Here is an 18,913-nt window from a genome sequence, read left to right as displayed (position 1 = left end):
AGTGTTGATACAATGATAATGGAAGGCAGCTATGCTAACCACTATACCACCAACGCCACAATATAATGATAATGGAAATCAATATTCTTAACTTCATATTTTACCCTATTCATGCATAACCATATACTATAATAATTATGTTTTATAACATATAATGTAACTATACATAAATACAAATATATTTGTTCATGCATAAATACATCCATGACATAAACTATATATATATTCATACAATGACATAAACTTCATGTGTTGTTTTTTTGTTTTGTTTTGTTTTTTGTATTTTTCTGAAGCCGGAAACAGGGAGAGACAGTCAGACAGACTCCCGCATGCGCCCGACCGGGATCCACCCGGCACCCCCACCAGGGGGCGACGCTCTGCCCACCAGGGGCGATGCTCTGCCCCTCTGGGGTGTCGCTCTGCCGCGACCAGAGCCACTCCAGCGCCTGGGGCAGAGGCTGAGGAGCCATCCCCAGCACCCGGGCCATCTTTGCTCCAATGGAGTCTTGGCTGGGCTGCGGGAGGGGAAAAGAGAGACAGAGAGGAAGGAGAGGGGGAGGGGTGGAAAAGCAGATGGGCGCTTCTCCTGTGTGCCCTGGCCGGGAATCGAACCTGGGACTTCTGCACGCCAGGCCGACGCTCTACCACTGAGCAAACCGGCCAGGGCTTATAAACTTCATGTTTTATGAAATAGTTCCAAAGACTCTGTAAGAACGTAGTAAGTTCTTAAAAGAAATTAAAGATAGAAACAAAATAATCTAGGTAGATGTTCGTCAAATAAATTTTTACTAGTTCCTTCCACTAAATTGAATGAATCTCTTGATTGTATAGTAAAAAACAGGTAAAGTGAAAATCAAATTCTTTTCAAAAAAGTAGTCATAGTGTCTGAAATCTAACAATCCTTTGTTTGGCTATTATGGTATATTCTCAAAACACCACAATTACAATAATATGGACTTTATAAATTCAAAAGTTGCCATGATATTCTTTTGCCATCTCATAAAAAGAATATAAAACAAATATAGGGAAAATTATTACCTGATTCAGTCAATTAATGAATACTTTATAAGACATTTAAATTACAGTGAAAAAATAACAAGTGACCCAGCCAAGAAAATTAAGTGTTAGTGTGAGAAAAGAAAATATTAAGGACATGAAAAAAATATTTTAATCATGAAGGAGAAACTGGTTTTTTCTATATAATCAGGAAAAAATGTCTATTATTTATCAATTGCTATTTTTTTACTGTGTTCCTCATAAGGGGACATTTTGCTCCTTCTGGTGCAATTATCACTGTGGTTGAGTCAAACGTGCATGGACAGGACATGAGAAGCTCCAAGTCAGGCCCTGGCCGGTTGGCTCAGCGGTAGAGCGTCGGCCTGGCGTGCGGGGCACCCGGGTTCGATTCCCGGCCAGGGCACATAGGAGAAGCGCCCATTTGCTTCTCCACCCCCCCCCCCTTCCTCTCTGTATCTCTCTTCCCCTCCCGCAGCCAAGGCTCCATTGGAGCAAAGATGGCCCGGGCGCTGGGGATGGCTCCTTGGCCTCTGCCCCAGGCGCTAGAGTGGCTCTGGTCGCGGCAGAGCGACGCCCCGGAGGGGCAGAGCATCGCCCCCTGGTGGGCAGAGCATCGCCCCTGGTGGGTGTGCCGGGTGGATCCCGGTTGGGCGCATGCGGGAGTCTGTCTGACTGTCTCTCCCCGTTTCCAGCTTCAGGAAAAAATAAAAAAAAAAAAAAGAAGCTCCAAGTCAGGGCTCTCTGCTCAGCCAAAAGGGAGATAAGTCCACAGTCCCCATGAAACCTGCCCTTTTTCACCACTAAGAAAAAATTCTGGTGGAGAATTGGCTTCCTAATTGTTTTAAATTATGAAATATCTTGAAGAAACAAGCCTTCAGTCTTCTCTCCATATAGTATTTTTAATGGAGCTGTACTAAAACCTTGTAATTACTGGTTCTTTGCCAGGAAGCCGATAAAACGATCGTAGGAAAGAGTTTAATGAATTGTCACTCAGTGACCAAAATCAGTCCTTTGCCTAGAAGTTATAGGAACAGATTATAAAGAATCTTTGAAGTCTGACAAGGGAAGTTAGATCCCAGGCTGATGAGAGTCGATTTTGATCAGGGGAGTTCAAGGGGAGATAGTTGTGGCCTAAAATGCCCTTGAGGGGGAGAGACTATCCTAGGAGGTAATTCAGGCAGAAAGTATTCAGAACCTTGATTTTAGTTTTAGCACTGGGAGGAGGGAAATACCAGAAATGTTTGAAAGGGGAAAAAAAAACAACCTAACTTGACAAGGGTGATCCATGCAGTGTTCTGAGCTATAATAGATCATACAGTGAGAATACCTTACTGCCAAATGTTTTTTATATTTTGTTAAGTCTAATTAATGATCATTTTAAAGGGAGAAAAGGCAATGTGTGTTCAAGATGTGAAAGAAAGATGGTGGAGGTAAAAAGAGAGGTCTGTGGGCTGACCAAATGGGCAAAACTTCAGGCTTTGGTTTAGTTCATTAGTTTTTTTTTTTTGTTTTAGTGTTTAATTCTAACTGGTAATGGAGAGTTTAACCTTATTGAACCCTAAGGAAGTTTTATTCTTAGCCTGGAAAATGAGGGAGAAGAATGAGTCAAAAATCTCGCCAAGAAAGCTAAAAAAAAAAAAATCCAGAAGGTGATGCTGGTTTGGATGAGGAAATAAGTGGTGAGAAATATACATACAGCAATGCTACAATCAGAAAGGGGGCAGCAGAAAATACAGAACTGGAATTTGGGTTAGCACAGGGGTCGGGAACCTTTTTGGCTGAGAGAGCCATAAACACCACATATTTTAAAATGTAATTCCACGAGAGCCATACAACGACCCGTGTACCTTACGCATTATCCAACAAAAATTTGGTGTTGTCCCAGAGGACAGCTGTGATTGGCTCCAGCCACCCGCAACCATGAACAGGAGCAGTAGGAGATGAATAGAATGTAATACATGAGAATGTTTTATATTTTTAACATTATTATTATTTTTTATTAAAGATTTGTCTGCAAGCCAGATGCAGCCATCAAAAGAGCCACATCTGGCTCGCGAGCCATAGGTTCCCGACCCCTGGGTTAGCAGTTAGAACAGAAAATTCTGATTTTAGTGTCATAAGCAATTCTTGAAGCAATGAGAATAAAACTCAGAATCAATTAGAAATGTGGTATGACCATCTGTCTATTAAATATCAAAGTAAAATGGGAGTGGAAGCCATGCTAGTACACAAGACAGACACAGCAAGATGGGGCAGTGAGGAAGTCCCTGGCTGTCCCTGTAGACCACAAGATACTGGCTGGTCTGGACAGCTATAGTTAGGTCCTCACACAAAATATTTGATTTTTTTATAAATAGTAATTAACTTATTGATGTATGGATTTACTGTGGGTAAATAAAATAATACATGTAAAACTGCTTTAAACTTAAAGTCTAACAATTGTTTATTCCTACAAATAAATTGTAAATCAAATTCCAGCTATAGCCTTAGTGGAAGAATGCCCCACAGAAGAATGCAGGGAAGAACACCCCTTACATTCTCTGTTGTGACTCTATTCCCAAGAATCCTTCTAGTCTTCTTACTTCCACTGTGAGGTCTGCACCTTCTCATCTCTGATCTTACCTCCTCACCACATCTCACATCTGGATTTCCTTCCCAGATGTCATTTCCTCACCCCTCTCCAAGTTCTACACTTCATTTTACCTCCATTCCAAATGGCTTCACTCTGTCCCAGGAAGCACTCATACTTTTGCGCCCAGGAAAGATACAGGTAAATTCTCGGTGCAACTTAAGCAACATTATATTCAATTACACCCAGATCTAATTTGTGATGACTGTATTCTGGCAGAGTTACTAAAGGTGTTTCCAGGTTCCAGAATCTGACCTGTCAGATTCTCTATGTTTGTTTGTGTATGTGTGTTTCTTTGAATGCTTGGTCCCATTTTCTAGATGGCCCTAAATAATAATAAGCATCCCACAATGCGTAAATAAAGTTTAACACCTTTTGGTTATTTTTAGTGTCTCTTGGGCATTTCTGTAACCTGCACAAGAACAAGAAACATGCCATAAAATTCTTACTCTCTTTACGGCATCATGGTATCCAGGGAAACAGTGCCATAGGATTCAGAGCCCAGCCCAGAGCACATTGGAGTAGCGAAAACTTGAATATGTTATGTGACCTCTGGAGAACTTGATTTGTGAAGATAATAAAAGTAATGGTTTCTACCTTATAAGATTACTGTGGTGATTCAGTAAGGTAGCATAAGCAAAGCACTAGAGCCTGGTATACAGTAGGTGTTTAATAAATATCTGTTGAGCAAATGAATGTTGATAGCCTTACCAATCATCCCATTAGAAAGCTTAACAGAGTGCAGGATCTTAATAAAAAAAAAAGTCAGTTTTTTTATTGCAACAAGTGATTCTTAAAGGTTAACATACTCTTCTTTAAAACTATATTATCATTTGGAATAAAGATAAATGTTTAATATAATTTTATACTTTCATTTTTAGAGCCATGGGTTAGTTCAATGATCTCATTCTAGCCAGGTATTTAACCCTACTTTTTAATATCAGGAAGCATTTAAAATAACAATGAAAAATTACCCTTCGCATGATTCTTATGCTATCATACTGAAAAGTAGACTTTTTTCCATGTGAAATTTCTACTCTCACTTCTGGTTTGCCAATTACTCAGGTAACTATAAACACAATGACCTGATCCTTTTAAAGTAAACTTGGATTGCCTGTCTTTATTTAGTTACCTGTTACTTCTGGAAACAAAGACAGAAGGGGAGTTACCGAGTCCTCTTCCAACTCGGCTCTTTCAAAAGCTGATATGGAAAGTTTTCAGCCTGTCCCTGGGGAGCACATACTGCAATCTAGGAAATGGAACTGTGGACAAGCTTTGATTTAGAATATCTGGAGAAAAGTTTTTCATAAATTTTTTTTTTCTACTTTCTGTTTACTTTAATCTAGACTGTACTCTATCTAGCCTTTGGTTTTCTTTTCAAATTAAAACTCTTGCTAATCTTTATGCCGGCAGAGCTGTGACTAAACACATACTTATGCTTGTAGTGGTTTTGTAGAGATCAGCTGGGTATCTGGAGGGGATCTAACAATCTAGAAACTTCATCACTATTGTAGATGTGTTATCCTTGAGTCCTCAGATTAGATAATCAGTGACTCTGATGTTTCCTAACTAGGAAAGAATTTTTTTTTATCTGAGTGCTACTGGATAGTTAGTGAAGAATGCTAAAGCAAGATCTAATTTTTCAGTATATTGTACTAATTGAAAATAATAATAAAGCTCCTACTATATACAAAATAATGAGAACCCACTGTGTTATTACTGATTTTAGGTCCCTAAAATCAAATAGCCCTCCATGGACAATGGCTAAAATACTAATTGGATTTTACTTTCCAAACCTTGCTTTATTTTATTGGGTGTTTTTTTCAACTTTATTTAGGTATAATTGACAAATATCTACCCAATGTCTTAAAGCAGAAGGTATTTAGGGTATGATTCAGCACTCTCTTGTGTTGCATATTTTATGATTGGTTTCAGAAAATATTTATATATGGAATGATCACAACTTTATATTTATATTCCAAACCAGTCTTTGAGCTCCTGACTCCGATATCTGAGCATTTCACTTTTTCACTAGGATGTTTTATAGGCACCTCAAAATATGTCCAAACTAATCTCTCGACCTTCCTCCCTGTAAGGCCAGTGGCCACCACTGTGGTCATGCATGTTCTCATTGGATTTGGGCAGATGGTAAAGGAACTGTGGAGCCAGAAAATGGTGAGCCATTCCATTTATTAAAGTCTCCTAAGGGCAGATGAGCAAGCAGGCAGGGACGATTGTTTCCCTTTCTCTCAGAACTCCCAAGCCCCTCAGCGCTCCGGACTCACCAGACTCATCCTCCAAACTCACCCGATTCACAGGCCCCCACCAGCCTCAACACTCCCCAGCCAAACAGGCCTGGCAGAAAATACCCCTTCTCTGGCAAACAACAGCAAACATTCACCCCTCCCCATGGAGGCAGGCAATTGGCAATTTGCAATCTGCCGCGGCGAGGCCAAGCACCTGCAGCCGTTCATAGACTATACACACACACAGCACTGCGCTGCTCCATGCCAGCCGATGCAAAATATCGTATACAAGCAAGCATACCTAATTCACTTGTTTCACACTTGAAACACATTGGTTTGCCCAACACTCTCAAACCGATTTGAACTATTACCTACTCAGGGATTTCTTTATTTTCTTCATCTTAACACAAGTCTCCACCTCTTTACCTAACTAAAGCCTACTACTGTTCCATTAGGCTTCTACTTAAATGTCACTCTTTTAAGAAGGCCTTCTTTAACTCTCTTAATTAAATTAGACTATCTTACAGCACTTTGTATTTTTCTCAGAGCCCATAGGACCATTTACAATTACATATCTATTTGTAATCTTTTTTTTTTTCAATTCTGACTTCTCTCTCTCTCTTGCTAGGTTTAAAGCATCATTATCAATTCCTTCGCCTCTCCAGGTCTGCTGACAGTTTATCTTCTTGATAAGGCCTTTCCTGACCTCCTATGTAGAAGTTCAGTCCTGCACTGCCATCTCCCTTACTTTGCCCTAGTTTCCCACCCTCCTCAGAAAACTTTCAGACCTCTGATATTCTATACAATTTGCTTACTGATATGTATTAATTTTTATCTCCCCATACTAGAATGTAAGCTCTGTGAAGATGTCTTGTCTCTTGTTCATAGATGTGTTCCAATGCCTAGCACATGATAGAAATTCAATAAATGTCTGTTAATAAATAAGGGGTTATGTCTGTTTTGCTCCACCATATAGTCCAAATGAATCCATTTTTGTGGAATTAAGGTTCAGGTAATATAAGATGAAAAATGAACCATAGCACTATAAGCACTTTGGGAACTGGTATTTTGTTTATGAATGAATGCTGAATGAAAGCTTTCAGATGAAAAAGCATATTTAATTTGAAATCTAGCAAGTGGCCCTCATCTTTTTTTTTTTTAATTTTTATTTTTTTGTGACAGAGACAGAGAGAGGAACATATAGGGACAGATAGACAGGAAGGGGCAGAGATGAGAAGCATCAGTTCTTCCTTGAGGCACATTAGTTATTCATTGATTGCTTTCTCAGGGATCTACAGCAAAGCAAGTGACCCCTTTCTCAAACCAGCTACTTTGGGCTCAAACCACCAACCATGAGGATATGTCTGATCCCATGCTCAAGCCAGCTACCCTGTAGCCAAGCTAGTGAGCCTCGATGAGCCTGTGATCAAGCTGCGAACCTTGGGGCTTTGACCCTGGGTCCCCTGCATCCCAGTCCAACGCTCTATCCATGGTGCCACTACCTGGTCAGGCTAGCGCTCATCATTAAAAAAAATTTTTTTTTGCTTAATTGTTTTTTTTTAAGCACTCAGTTATTATCTTTGTTCCCTTTCTTCACATTTTAGTAAGTTTTGAAAGATAACAATACAAAGTGAAAGCTGCATGGAAGGAAACAGCATCCATGTTCTTCCCTGGTGTCATCTGATGTCTAGCCCCTTTCTGGTACTCAGCTGGAGCAAAATAATTTAGGAATGAACAACCAACCTATCCCGTGTAGTGATGACACAGACATCAATGGAAAGCTAGACAGTGCGTGCAGTTGTGGAAAAGGCTAGGGACTTGGACTCACCAAGAGTGTGAGCTGCATTCCTGGCTCTTTCATTGGACAAAATCTGACAACTTCATCTGATAAGTGAGGGGATGGAACTGGATGACGATCCAGTTCACTTTAACTGTACAAAATGTATGCTCCACGAGTCTCGAATTGCATCTGTCTTGTACACTGGTGTGAAAACAAACAAGGCCTGGATGAGTACGTCTGGCACACAGTAGGCCCTCAAGAATCTGTGGCAAGATCCCTAAACATTTATTTCAGTGCTAATCTTTGAGGTAGTCTAAATAAATTAATTTTTTACAGAAAAGCATATACAGATTATCATCATTTTAATACCCTAAGTCATGGAGAAAACAATACAAATAAAGACTAACCATCTCTTGTTTCTTCCTTCCTGGTGAGTTGGTTAGTTTTACATTTTCACTATGACCTCTTGGGTTCTATAATATTTATATCAATAATCATATTTATATAATTAGCATTTTATTTGAAACCTTTAGCTCTGAATCTGAGAACACCAAACTCCTGAGGAACTACGTTTTTACATTGTACAACTTCCTACTGGTTCCTGTCTTGTCGGCGGTCCTTCCCGGTAGTTTCCAATATAGAAGGACCTCTTCCCAGTTCCCAGCCCCTTCCTTCCTCACCCATCCTCCGCCTTCACCCCTCTCCCACATTCGTGGCTTTCTTTCCATGGGATGGTCAGACGCTGAAAGAGGTTGGGGACAGGACGACTCTGCGATCAGTGCCTCCCGCAGGGCCGCGCAAACCGTCTCCCCCTGCCAGTTACTGGGACCATGCCTCTTTGTAATCTACGCTAGAAATGCGCTTTCGAACCGAAAGGAAATCACCTTTTCGACCGCATACCAGGGACCGCTCTTGGAGAGTTCATCTATGTGTTTACATTTGTTTTCTAGCCCCGGAACTGCGATGAGAATTGATTGGTTCCCTCGCGCCCCCGACGCCTGGGGTTCCCCCCACCGCGCCCCGCCTGGACCCCGCCCCCTCGCGCGGCCATCTGCTTCGCTGTCTGTCTTCCCGTCTCTCGCTCAGCATCTCTTTCCCTTCCAACACCTCCCTGCTTCCCACCCGCCCCGCCCCTTCCTCCTCCCCCTGCCTGGGGCTCAGAGTCTTCCCCGGCCGTTGCCAAGGAGACAGGCCAATACCGGGCAAATAGGCATTCGAGAAAGAAAAGGGGGGAAAGCTACACGGCAGCCTGGTAACAAAGGAGCAATAAAAGTGGCCCCCAATTGGAGAGCTAAGGATGCGTCTGCGAGAAAACCCGAAAGCGAGCTAGCAATCACCCCCAAGTTAAACCAGGAAGGGGATGCAGAGAAACGGCATGATTCATGTTAGGGGTGGGGGAAAACCAACAAGCTTAAATGAGCTTTTGACAATCTCCTGCATGGTGGTTTTGGATCATCCCAGTTTGCTTTTCAAGTGGAACTCCGCTAATAGAGGGGATTCGTTTCCATCGCGGCGGCTGGGGTCTTTGGCCAACTGATAACACATTTGGCAGCATACACTTCTCCGGACACGTCTTTCCAGCAGCTCTGGGGAATTTGACTTCGTGGTTGAATGATGCTTCCGAAGGAAATGGACAATGAGAAGAGGAAGCTTCATGTCACTATGCAGTTTGCTGATTTTCAAAGCAATACTTGAACAAAGAGTTATTGGTTTGGACCAACCATCTTTTTTACTAAGAGCATGACCCATTTCCCTACAATTATTAGAAAATAAAACTGAGAATTCAGAGCCAGCAAGCACCAGGAGAAATGAACCATTCCCTCGATTGCTTCTCACCTCCATAAGCGAAAGATTATCCTTTTCAGGATCACTAAATGTAAACAAGGAAGGTGGTCTTAATATGGACACAAGTGAAAACTTTAGAAGCAGAAATATAGGTAGCAGGAGAATACTTATTAGGCAGGCTATAGCCTTTATTTTTACCCCACCTTGTCTCATTCTTTAAATCAGTGCCTTGTGTTTCACGCACAAATAGCGTCTGGTACTTCGGTGGCAAGCAGTGCAGATGAACATACCCTGTGTCGCCTTATAGAAGCTTTTTGTCTAACCCAAGTCACACTCGAGCGTTCAGGGGTATTCTTGCTATCTTTCAACATACAGTTTCTCCTTGGAACTGTAATCGTCAATTCGGTTGTTTAGAATTTCATCACTCCTGCCTACCCTCCCTTCCTGGAGTACACTCACTTGCATGCACATCCACACACGTTCAGAAATAAAGAGTCCATCAGATCCTGGCAGTAGCCTGAAAGGAATTCATATCGACGCAAGTTGCATCTCAACTGTAAATATGAATTCATACACTCGAGACTGTGTTTTCTTTCACTGTCCAGGAAAACTAATTGTCATTTCATACAGTGATAAAAATGAGAACTGTTTCGATCTTTTGTAAAGGGCCTTGACTTTATATTGTGTGTGTATGTGGGGTGGAAGGCGTCGCTAATTGGGAATTGTCCGAGAGGGGTATTTGATGAGCGCCGCAGACTAATCTCGAAATATTTTATTTCATGCCAGTGTGGGATAGGGATGGAAGTGTGGTTTCGGCTGCTTGCCGCTTTTGCATTTTCCACATCTGGCCTACAGACCTAATTCTAACTCGTTTGATGAAATTCGATCTCCGTGGTTTAAATACCTTTCAATTTGGGGCGATTTAACATTTGCAACCGTTAAAACAAACAAATGCTGTGCAGAATCTGTGAAACCAATATAGACCACGGAGAAAGAAAACATGCTGCACACAAATCCCAACCATTGTCTTTAACACACACACACACACACACACACACACACACACACACACACACACACACACACACACGGCGAAGATGGGGGAGGGAAGGCAGTGGAGGGAGACAGACACGGATATAGACCGACAAGAGTCAAAGCGAGTCAAGTTAACGCTTTCTCCGCCCCCATCCACAAGCACCCACCCCCGCGTTAATTAATTACAAACAAAGCAAGCCAATCAAATGATGCACTATTATTTTCAGCAGAGGTAGGCGAAAGCCATATATTTTTAACTAATTTATTTATTTGGAGGACATTAATTCTCGGTCTGAGGCTGATTTTCAAATCGTTTGCAAAGCGCGGCTCCATTGTTCGCCGGGCGCGTAGGCCCCGCCCCCTGCTTTGTGTGCGGCGCGCGGATTGGCCGGCGCGCGCGGGGGCCGCGCCAGCGCCCGCGAGCCCATTCATCTGTGCACTTGGGCGTTGGACCCCGCATCTTATTAGCAACCAGGGAGATTTCTCCATTTTCCTCTTGTCTACAGTGCGGCTACAAATCTGGGATTTTTTATTACTTATTTTTTTAAAAACTATACTTGGTCTCCTTTTTTTGTGCTCGACTTTTCCACCCTTTCCCCTCCCTCCTGCGCTGCTGCTTTTTGATCTCTTCGACTAAAAATTTTTTATCCGGAGTGTATTTAATCGGTTCTGTTCTGTCCTCTTCACCACCCCCACTCCCCCCTCCCTCCGGTGTGTGTGCTGCTGCCGCTGCCGCCGCTACTGCTGCTCGCCCCGTCGTTACACCAACCCGAGGCTCTTTGTTTCCCCCTTGGATCTGTTGAGTTTCTTTGTTGAAGAAGCCAGCATGGGTGCCCAGTTCTCCAAGACCGCTGCGAAGGGAGAAGCCGCCGCGGAGAGGCCCGGGGAGGCAGCTGTGGCCTCGTCGCCTTCCAAAGCGAATGGGCAGGTAATTCTACCTGTGATACTGGTTATTTCTTTCCTGTCTTTCTATAGTCCCGACGTTTCCCCTTACCTTCTGGTCGCTCCCGAAGCGTATTCCGCGGCGAGGAACGTGGCTAGATTCCAGTCTGAAAGTTGAATGGAAAGCGAGAGCCTAAATTGTCAATTTCATAGACAAGATCTGCCTCTTACCCCAAAGGAGTGGTTCCCGGAGAATCCTGGCGAATTTTCGTGTAGACGGGAGGAAAGAAGTGATAATCGTCTAAAATGGCGTGTTTAGAGCTTGGCAGAACGTGACTAGCTAGATGCTTTTCCCCTCGCCTCCCCCAGCCAGGTTGCATTTGTGTTTGGTGGGCACAAAGGTGTTTGGGTGGCTCTCGCGTTTGTTGTCGAGATTGAGTCGCCTTCTAGATTTCTGAACTGGCGTGGCTGTGTGTATAGGTAGGGGCAGTGGGAGTAGGAGCGCGCAGTGGGATGGCGGTGGAGAAAGCGAGGGAAGTGCTGTCTTATTGTATGCCGAGGCGGCGTGCCCTGGGTTCTTGGAAAGGCGGCTGGCTGGCTTCAGTCTCTTTCGATGGGGCTTTTCCACTGTTCTAAATCTCTATTCAATACTGTCTGTGGAATCACACACTTGGTTTTTAAATGGTGTCCCTGCAGTGGTAAGACTCTTTTGGTCCTTGAAGAATCTGTCCAGGTAGTCAAGAAAAGGCAATTCGTGTGTTTCGGTCTGATTGTTCGTGTGTGTGGCTCCTCAACCACGGCTAGGGCCGTCCGTCCTGGCGCTGCCCAGACCCAGGCAGATGGCCACGGTTGGGTGGGCGCGAGAGGTCGGCCATGGGTGGCTGCTTCGCAAACACTGGGCACCCACCACGCCTCTTTTCCTAGAGCAGAGGCCGTGGTGCTTCGCCTGCTCTAACCTATTAAAGGCAAGCTCTGCCGAGAGGCTTTGAACCCGTTAAAAATGCAAAATGAGCCGCGCCCTGGCTTCGTAGACTCACGGGCGAAGGTGGGCGTGGAAGCAGAGGCGAGACCTTAGAAATAATGGGTCCCCCCGCTGTCCTGTTGGTTGTATTCCCACCAGGATGCAGGCAAGGCACCTGAGCTTTGTTTGCGGACTCTCGGCTGCGCGATCCCGGCTCGGGGGCGCCTCGGCCGGCGGGCAGGGCCAGGCTGGGCAGGGCCCGGAGGCCCTGCGGCCCCGCCCCTCGAGGCTGCAGCTCCGCGCGGTGGAGGCGCAGCGCCCCCTGCCGGCCCCGGGCCCTAGGTGGACGCCGGGCCTTTGCGCGCGCAGCTCTGGCACTTCTGGCCAGAGCGCTGATTTCCCCCGGGAGTTCTTGGGTGCTTTCCAGAGCCCTTTGGGTTTGGGGAGAGAGGGGAATGTGTAATCTAGACGCAGACCACCGCCTCTGGCTCTGTGCCCCCTTCCAAAGGGCGTTGGGTGTACCGTGTATTACGTGGCTCCTTTCTACCGAAGCCCTCGAGGCCGGGGCTGGAATGGGTTACCCTTAGCTTTGCCGGGTTTGGACTCGGCTCTTTCACATCCGTAGGGTATTTGTTGTGTAGCCGAGGCTACTGCTGTGCCTTTTAGAGCGTCCCAAATGGCACTGCCCAGTCTCCCTCGAGTTCCTGTCGGGGCAGCCAACCCCGCCTCCTCACAGGGGGCACGCGGCTCCCAGGCCAGAGGGCTTTGGGAGCAGGTGGCACCCTCCCGGGCCAGCGGTGGGGGCGGGAATGGCGGCCGGGCCGCGTCAGTGACAATCCCGCTCTTTCTGCCCCGCAGGAAAATGGCCACGTGAAGGTAAACGGCGACGCTTCTCCCGCGGCCGCCGAGCCGGGCGCCAAGGAGGAGCTGCAAGCCAACGGCAGCGCCCCGGCCGCCGACAAGGAGGAGCCCGCGGCCTCCGGGAGCGGGGCGGCGTCGCCCGCCGCGGCCGAGAAAGAGGAGCCGGCCGCCAGCGAGGCCGGGGCCAGCCCCGCGGAGAAGGAGGCCCCCGCGGAGGGCGAGGCCGCCGAGCCCGGCTCGCCCACGGCCGCGGAGGGCGAGGCCGCCTCGGCCACCTCCTCGACGTCCTCGCCCAAGGCCGAGGACGGGGCCGCGCCCTCGCCCAGCAACGAGACCCCGAAAAAAAAAAAGAAGCGCTTTTCCTTCAAGAAGTCTTTCAAGTTGAGCGGCTTCTCCTTCAAGAAGAACAAGAAGGAGGTGGGAGAGGGCGGTGAGGCCGAGGGCGCAGCCGGCGCCGCCGCCGAAGGCGGCAAGGACGAGGCCGCCGGGGCCGCCGCAGAGGCGGGCGCGGGGCCCGGCGAGCAGGCGGGGGCGCCGGGCGAGGAGGCCGCCGCGGGCGCGGAGGGGGCGGCGGGGGGCGACCCGCAGGAGGCCAAGGCCGAGGAGGCCGCCGTGGCGCCCGAGAAGCCGCCCGCCGGGGAGGAGGCCAAGGCCGCCGAGGAGCCCGCCAAGGCCGACGAGAAGGCCGAGGAGGCCGGGGCCAGCGTCGCCGCGTGCGAGGCGCCCTCGGCCGCGGGGCCGGGCGCGTCCCCGGAGCCCGAGGCGGCACCCGCGGAGGAGGCGGCGGCCGCGTCAGCCTCGTCAGCCTGCGCAGCCCCTTCCCAGGAGGCCCAGCCCGAGTGCAGTCCGGAAGCCCCCCCGGCGGAGGCGGCAGAGTAAAAGGGCAAGAGTTTTTGAGATAATCGAAGAACTTTCTCCCCCGTTTGTTTGTTGGAGTGGTGCCAGGTACTGGTTTTGGAGAACTTGTCTACAACCAGGGATTGATTTTAAAGATGTCTCTTTTTTATTTTCCTTTTTTTTTTAAGCAGCAAATTTTGTTCCGCACCCCCCACACAGATCCCATCTCAAATCGTTCTGTTACCACCATTCCAACAGGTCGAGGAGAGCTTAAACACCTTCCTCTGCCTTGTTTCTCTCTCTCTCTCTCTTTTTTTTTTTTGTTTGTTTTGCATCAGTATTAATGTTTTTTGCATACTTTGCATCTTTATTCAAAAATGTAAACTTTCTTTGTCAATCTGTGGACATGCCCATATATGAAGGAGATGGGTGGGTCAAAAAGGGATATCTGATGAAGTGATAGGGGCCACGATGGGGAAATTTAAGTGGTGCACAGCATTGCCCAGATAATGTGCCACTTCAAAATGATGGTGTAAAGGCTTAGTCTTTTTTTTTTTTTTTTTTTAAAGAAAAGTTATTAGGATGTATTTTGTGAGGCAGGTTTACAACACTACAAGTCTTGATTAAGAAGGAAAGAGAAAAAAACCACCAATACCCAGATTTTAAAAAAAGAGCATAGTCTTAGAAGTTCATTTAAACCATAGGAACTTTTCACTTATCTCATGTTAGCTGTACCAGTCAGTGATTAAGTAGAACTACAAGTTGTATAGGCTTATTGTTTATTGCTGGTTTATGACCTTAATAAAGTGTAATTATGTATTACCAGCAGGGTGTTTTTAACTGTGACTATTGTATAAAAACAAATCTTGATATCCAGAAGCACATGAAGTTTGCAACTTTTCACCCTGCCCATTTTTTGTAAAACTGCAGTCATCTTGGACCTTTTAAACACAAATTTTAAACTCAACCAAGCTGTGATAAGTGGAATGGTTACTGTTTATACTGTGGTATGTTTTTGATTACAGCAGACAATGCTTTCTTTTCCAGTCGTCTTTGAGAATAAAGGAAAAAAATCTTCAGATGCAATGGTTTTGTGTAGCATCTTGTCTATCATGTTTTGTAAATACTGGAGAAGCTTTGACCAATTTGACTTAGAGATGGAATGTAACTTTGCTTACAAAAATGGCTATTAAACTCCTGCTTAAGGTGTTCTAATTTTCTGTGAGCACACTAAAAGCGAAAAATAAATGTGAATAAAATGTACAAATTTGTTGTGTTTCTTTATGTTCTGATCCAATACTGAGACCTCTAGGTCTTAGGATAATTTTGTGGAAGATCTTGCATGCCATCAAACAGTAAATTATCTTGTGGTTTTTAATCTGAAGTTTTGAAGTTTTCAAACTCTGAAATTAATAATCAGCAATATCAGATTATATACAGGAAGATCTTACAACATTCTCTGTCAAATCTGTTAACCATTTATCTGCATTTAGTTTTCATTTAAAAGTTGAATTTTATTGTAGTGATATAGCATGTCAGAATCAGTGTTTGATACAAAAGCGGTGGGACCCAAAGACAATTTAAATGTTGGTGAAAATTTCATAAAACAAAAATTTTTGTTGTGAAGATCCAGAAACTTAAATTGATAATGACTGAGTCTATTTAATCTAAACTGCAGATGGGTCATGAAAAGTGGCCATAAGTGCTTCAAAATTGATGCTGTATTACCTACCATTGTAATTGCTTAATGCTTGGCTAATTTTCAAGTTACTGCTTAGATTATGTGTTATACCTTAGAAAAACAGGCTTATGTAAAGAAGTAATGATAATGAGTGGACTTGTCAGTTTATGGGCCTTTAGTATTTGCCTCAATTTAATAATTGTAAGCGGTTTTTTTTTTTTTAATGTAGTGTATTATTAGCATCTTGTTACTCACAGGAAAAGATAGAGAATAATACATAGTAATAATCCTTACTATTTTACCTCCTTTGCTCTTTACAAACCCCATGACTGGGTTTCTCTTCTTTACTGGACCATAAACTCAGTTGAATTTTAAGATAAAGATATGTATCAAATACCATTACTTGTTAAATACAAAGGAAAATTGTTTACGCACACCTGTTTTACTGTTTTTCAGCAGTGTGCCTTGTAAGGTTCACAATTGGTGAGCCACATTTGTAACAACTGAATGCCAAATCTTAAACTCATTATTACAAATTAGCTTTTGAAATGAGCTTTTCTTTGAAATAATGGATCAAATAACAAGTCATGACCCCTCCGTATCAAACCCATTAATAAAATTACAACACTTGGGAGAGTCTGCACTTTCATTTGGGGTTTCTTGATCTTGGAGGATGTTTGAAAGTTCAAAGGCAAATCTGGTAACCAAAGGATTGCTTTATCAGGTCTTTCCCACTTTACTACCTTTCTCAAGTACCTGCTTGGCCAAGTACAGTGCCTGGTATATGGTAGGATTTAAAAAAAAAAAGGGATCTTAAAAATGAGTAGTCAAAAGTACTGTGTAGCCAACTATATTGCTAGGTTTGTTCTTTTAACAGCTGGAATTTATTAAGATGCATTATTTTGATTTTAATAATTGCCTAAAACACTTTGGGTGGTATTGATGGAGTAGTGGGCTTTCCACCAAGTGATTTAATGAGATTTGACCTATATCTTTTCATCCAAAGTTTTGTACATCACATTGTTTTCTAATGGAAAAATGTTAATATGGCTTTTTGTATTACTAAAAGTAGCTTTGAGATTAAGGAAAAATAAATAACTTGTACAGTTCAGCATTGTCTATTAAATCTGTATTGGCAGTATGTATAATGGCATTTACTATGGTTATAAAATACTTCCTCTGGATTATAATAATCATTTGATCCAATTCCTAATGCTTGTAAAATAAAGTTTTACCAATTGATATAATAAAGCTTGCTAAAATAGGATTTTTTACAAATTGAATTTTAAAATGCAAGTTTTAGAGAAAAATTTTAAATCTTAATGTTGATGGTAAGTATAACTTATTCAGTTCAGAAATTTAGAAGTTATGCTTGACATTCTTTGGATATAAAATTATATCCATTACAGGTGAGTTATAATAGCTCACAAAAATTTTAATGATAGAACTTAATATATTTGAGAAACAATGCAATTTGTTTACATTTTTCCTCATGAATATAAACTTAGTAAACATTTTTAATTAAGGTTAGAGATTTGGGAGAAGAGTGCTTTTTGCATTCATATATTTTTGGTAATCCAACTGGGAGTGGCATGTAGTGAACACAGCCAAAATTAGCTTTGAAAATTAAGAAAAAGAAGTTAGGTAACAGGGCTGTTAGCTCTTATCTTTTTAATTATTCACTCTGCAAATTGAATATTTTTTTCCTCCACTTCCCAGCTATATGAAAGTGCTTAAAGCAGTGTGTAGCAAAGAGGAATTTTAAAAGGCTTTTAATCTGTAAATGTGCCAGTCCCTGCTGAGGATTGAAGTTTGAGCACTCCTTTATACCCAACAATGCTATTTTTTCAATGGAAAATATTTTTTAAAAGTGTGAATGTTAACCATATTTTATGTCCCTGAAAAAATGATAAATTACTGATCCCGAAATACTCTACAGTTCTCAAAGTAAACTTTAAGACAAAACAAAAATACCCTTATAAGATTTAGCAGGTGCAAGTATATAAAATAACTATTGCAAAATTCTAGAAATCCTCATAATTGCAGTTCTAGTGTTTTAATGAAATTAGAGCATAAGCCTTTTTAGTACTAGTAAATGAAAAAAAGAGACTATCTTTGTCAGTTGCTGTTATTACAACTCTCATATCTGGGGAGAGGTGAAGGCAACAGTACTACTCATCACTTAGGATTTCAGTAAATATAACATCTCAGAGATTGTCTTCCTAACAGACGTGTTCCTCAGGTTTACCATATGAATTAAGGACTCAGGTAATTAGTGGGGGTGTGGACAGAGTTAGAGATTGGAAGTGGGAGAAAGCCCTCAAAGTAGTCAGATGACATGAAATTTGGAACACATCCAATAGAAATATAATGCAAGCCACATAATTTTAACACTTTTAGTAATAACATTTTTTAAAAAGAAGGAACAAATAAAATTAATCTATGTACCCAAAATATTTGCAATCAATAAGAAAATTACTGAGATACCACTTTTTTCTTACCAAGTTTTTGAAATCCAGTGTATTTTATATTTACATCTCAATTTGAACCAGTCACATTTCAAATGCTCATTGGTCACATTGGAGAGCATGGGTTGAAAAAGACTGATAGTGAGTAGGACTGCTGGGATACAGGCTGTTTGCAAAGTATAACTTGTGTAATTCATGAGCTTCAAGGGTTTAGCTTTTGAGCCAATGTTGACATTTTAATTCCAAACCTTTTAAGCCTATGGCACTGATGTTACAAATAAATATAGTAAAACTGAATGGATTTGTTATAGGCTGAAAATTGTGTCCTCCCAAACTTCACATTGAAGCCCTTACCCCAGTGCCTTAAAATGTGACTCCATTGAGAGATAGGGCCTTTAAGAGGTGATTAAGTTAAAACAAGGCTGCTAGGATGGGGACTAATCCAATCTGACTGGTGTCCTTATAAGAAAAAGAAAATTTGAACACGGTGAGAGCCACCAGCAGCACATGCACATAAAGAAAAGGCCATGTACAAACCTAATGAACCTTAGGAGAGAGGTCTCAGAAGACACCAAACCTGTCAGCACCTTTATTTTGGACTTCTAGCCTCCAGAACTGTGAGAAACTTCTGTTTAGCCTCGGCCGCCCCCCAGTCTGTAGTATAATATTTTATTATGGCTGCCCTAGCAACTATTAACAGGACTCTAGGGTAAGAATGGAAAAATTATCCT

The 18,913-nt window shown here is 43.2% G+C and overlaps 1 protein-coding gene across 1 annotated transcript; it reads left to right on the top strand.

Moving 5' to 3' along the window:
- The first annotated feature begins 10,916 nt into the window (after positions 1 to 10,916).
- MARCKS (myristoylated alanine rich protein kinase C substrate) lies at positions 10,917 to 15,300 on the top strand. The gene is made up of 2 exons (XM_066373428.1): positions 10,917 to 11,420; positions 13,194 to 15,300. The coding sequence occupies exons 1-2, from the start codon at positions 11,319 to 11,321 to the stop codon at positions 14,073 to 14,075; spliced, it is 984 nt and encodes a 327-aa protein (XP_066229525.1). The 5' UTR covers positions 10,917 to 11,318; the 3' UTR covers positions 14,076 to 15,300.
- Positions 15,301 to 18,913: the final 3,613 nt, after the last annotated feature.

Source organism: Saccopteryx leptura, chromosome 3 (genome assembly GCF_036850995.1).
Source record: "Saccopteryx leptura isolate mSacLep1 chromosome 3, mSacLep1_pri_phased_curated, whole genome shotgun sequence".
Classification (NCBI taxonomy): Eukaryota; Metazoa; Chordata; class Mammalia; order Chiroptera; family Emballonuridae; genus Saccopteryx; species Saccopteryx leptura.
The sequence above is the reverse complement of the archived record's forward strand: the minus strand, read 5'-3'. Positions and strand labels throughout refer to the sequence as shown.

Bases quoted from the DNA above. Each gene is read 5' to 3' on its own strand.
- MARCKS (XM_066373428.1), top strand. From the start codon at position 11,319: ATGGGTGCCCAGTTCTCCAAGACCGCTGCGAAGGGAGAAGCCGCCGCG. The intron at 11,421-13,193 runs GTAATTCTACCT...TCTGCCCCGCAG, and splicing joins CTTCCAAAGCGAATGGGCAG to GAAAATGGCCACGTGAAGGT.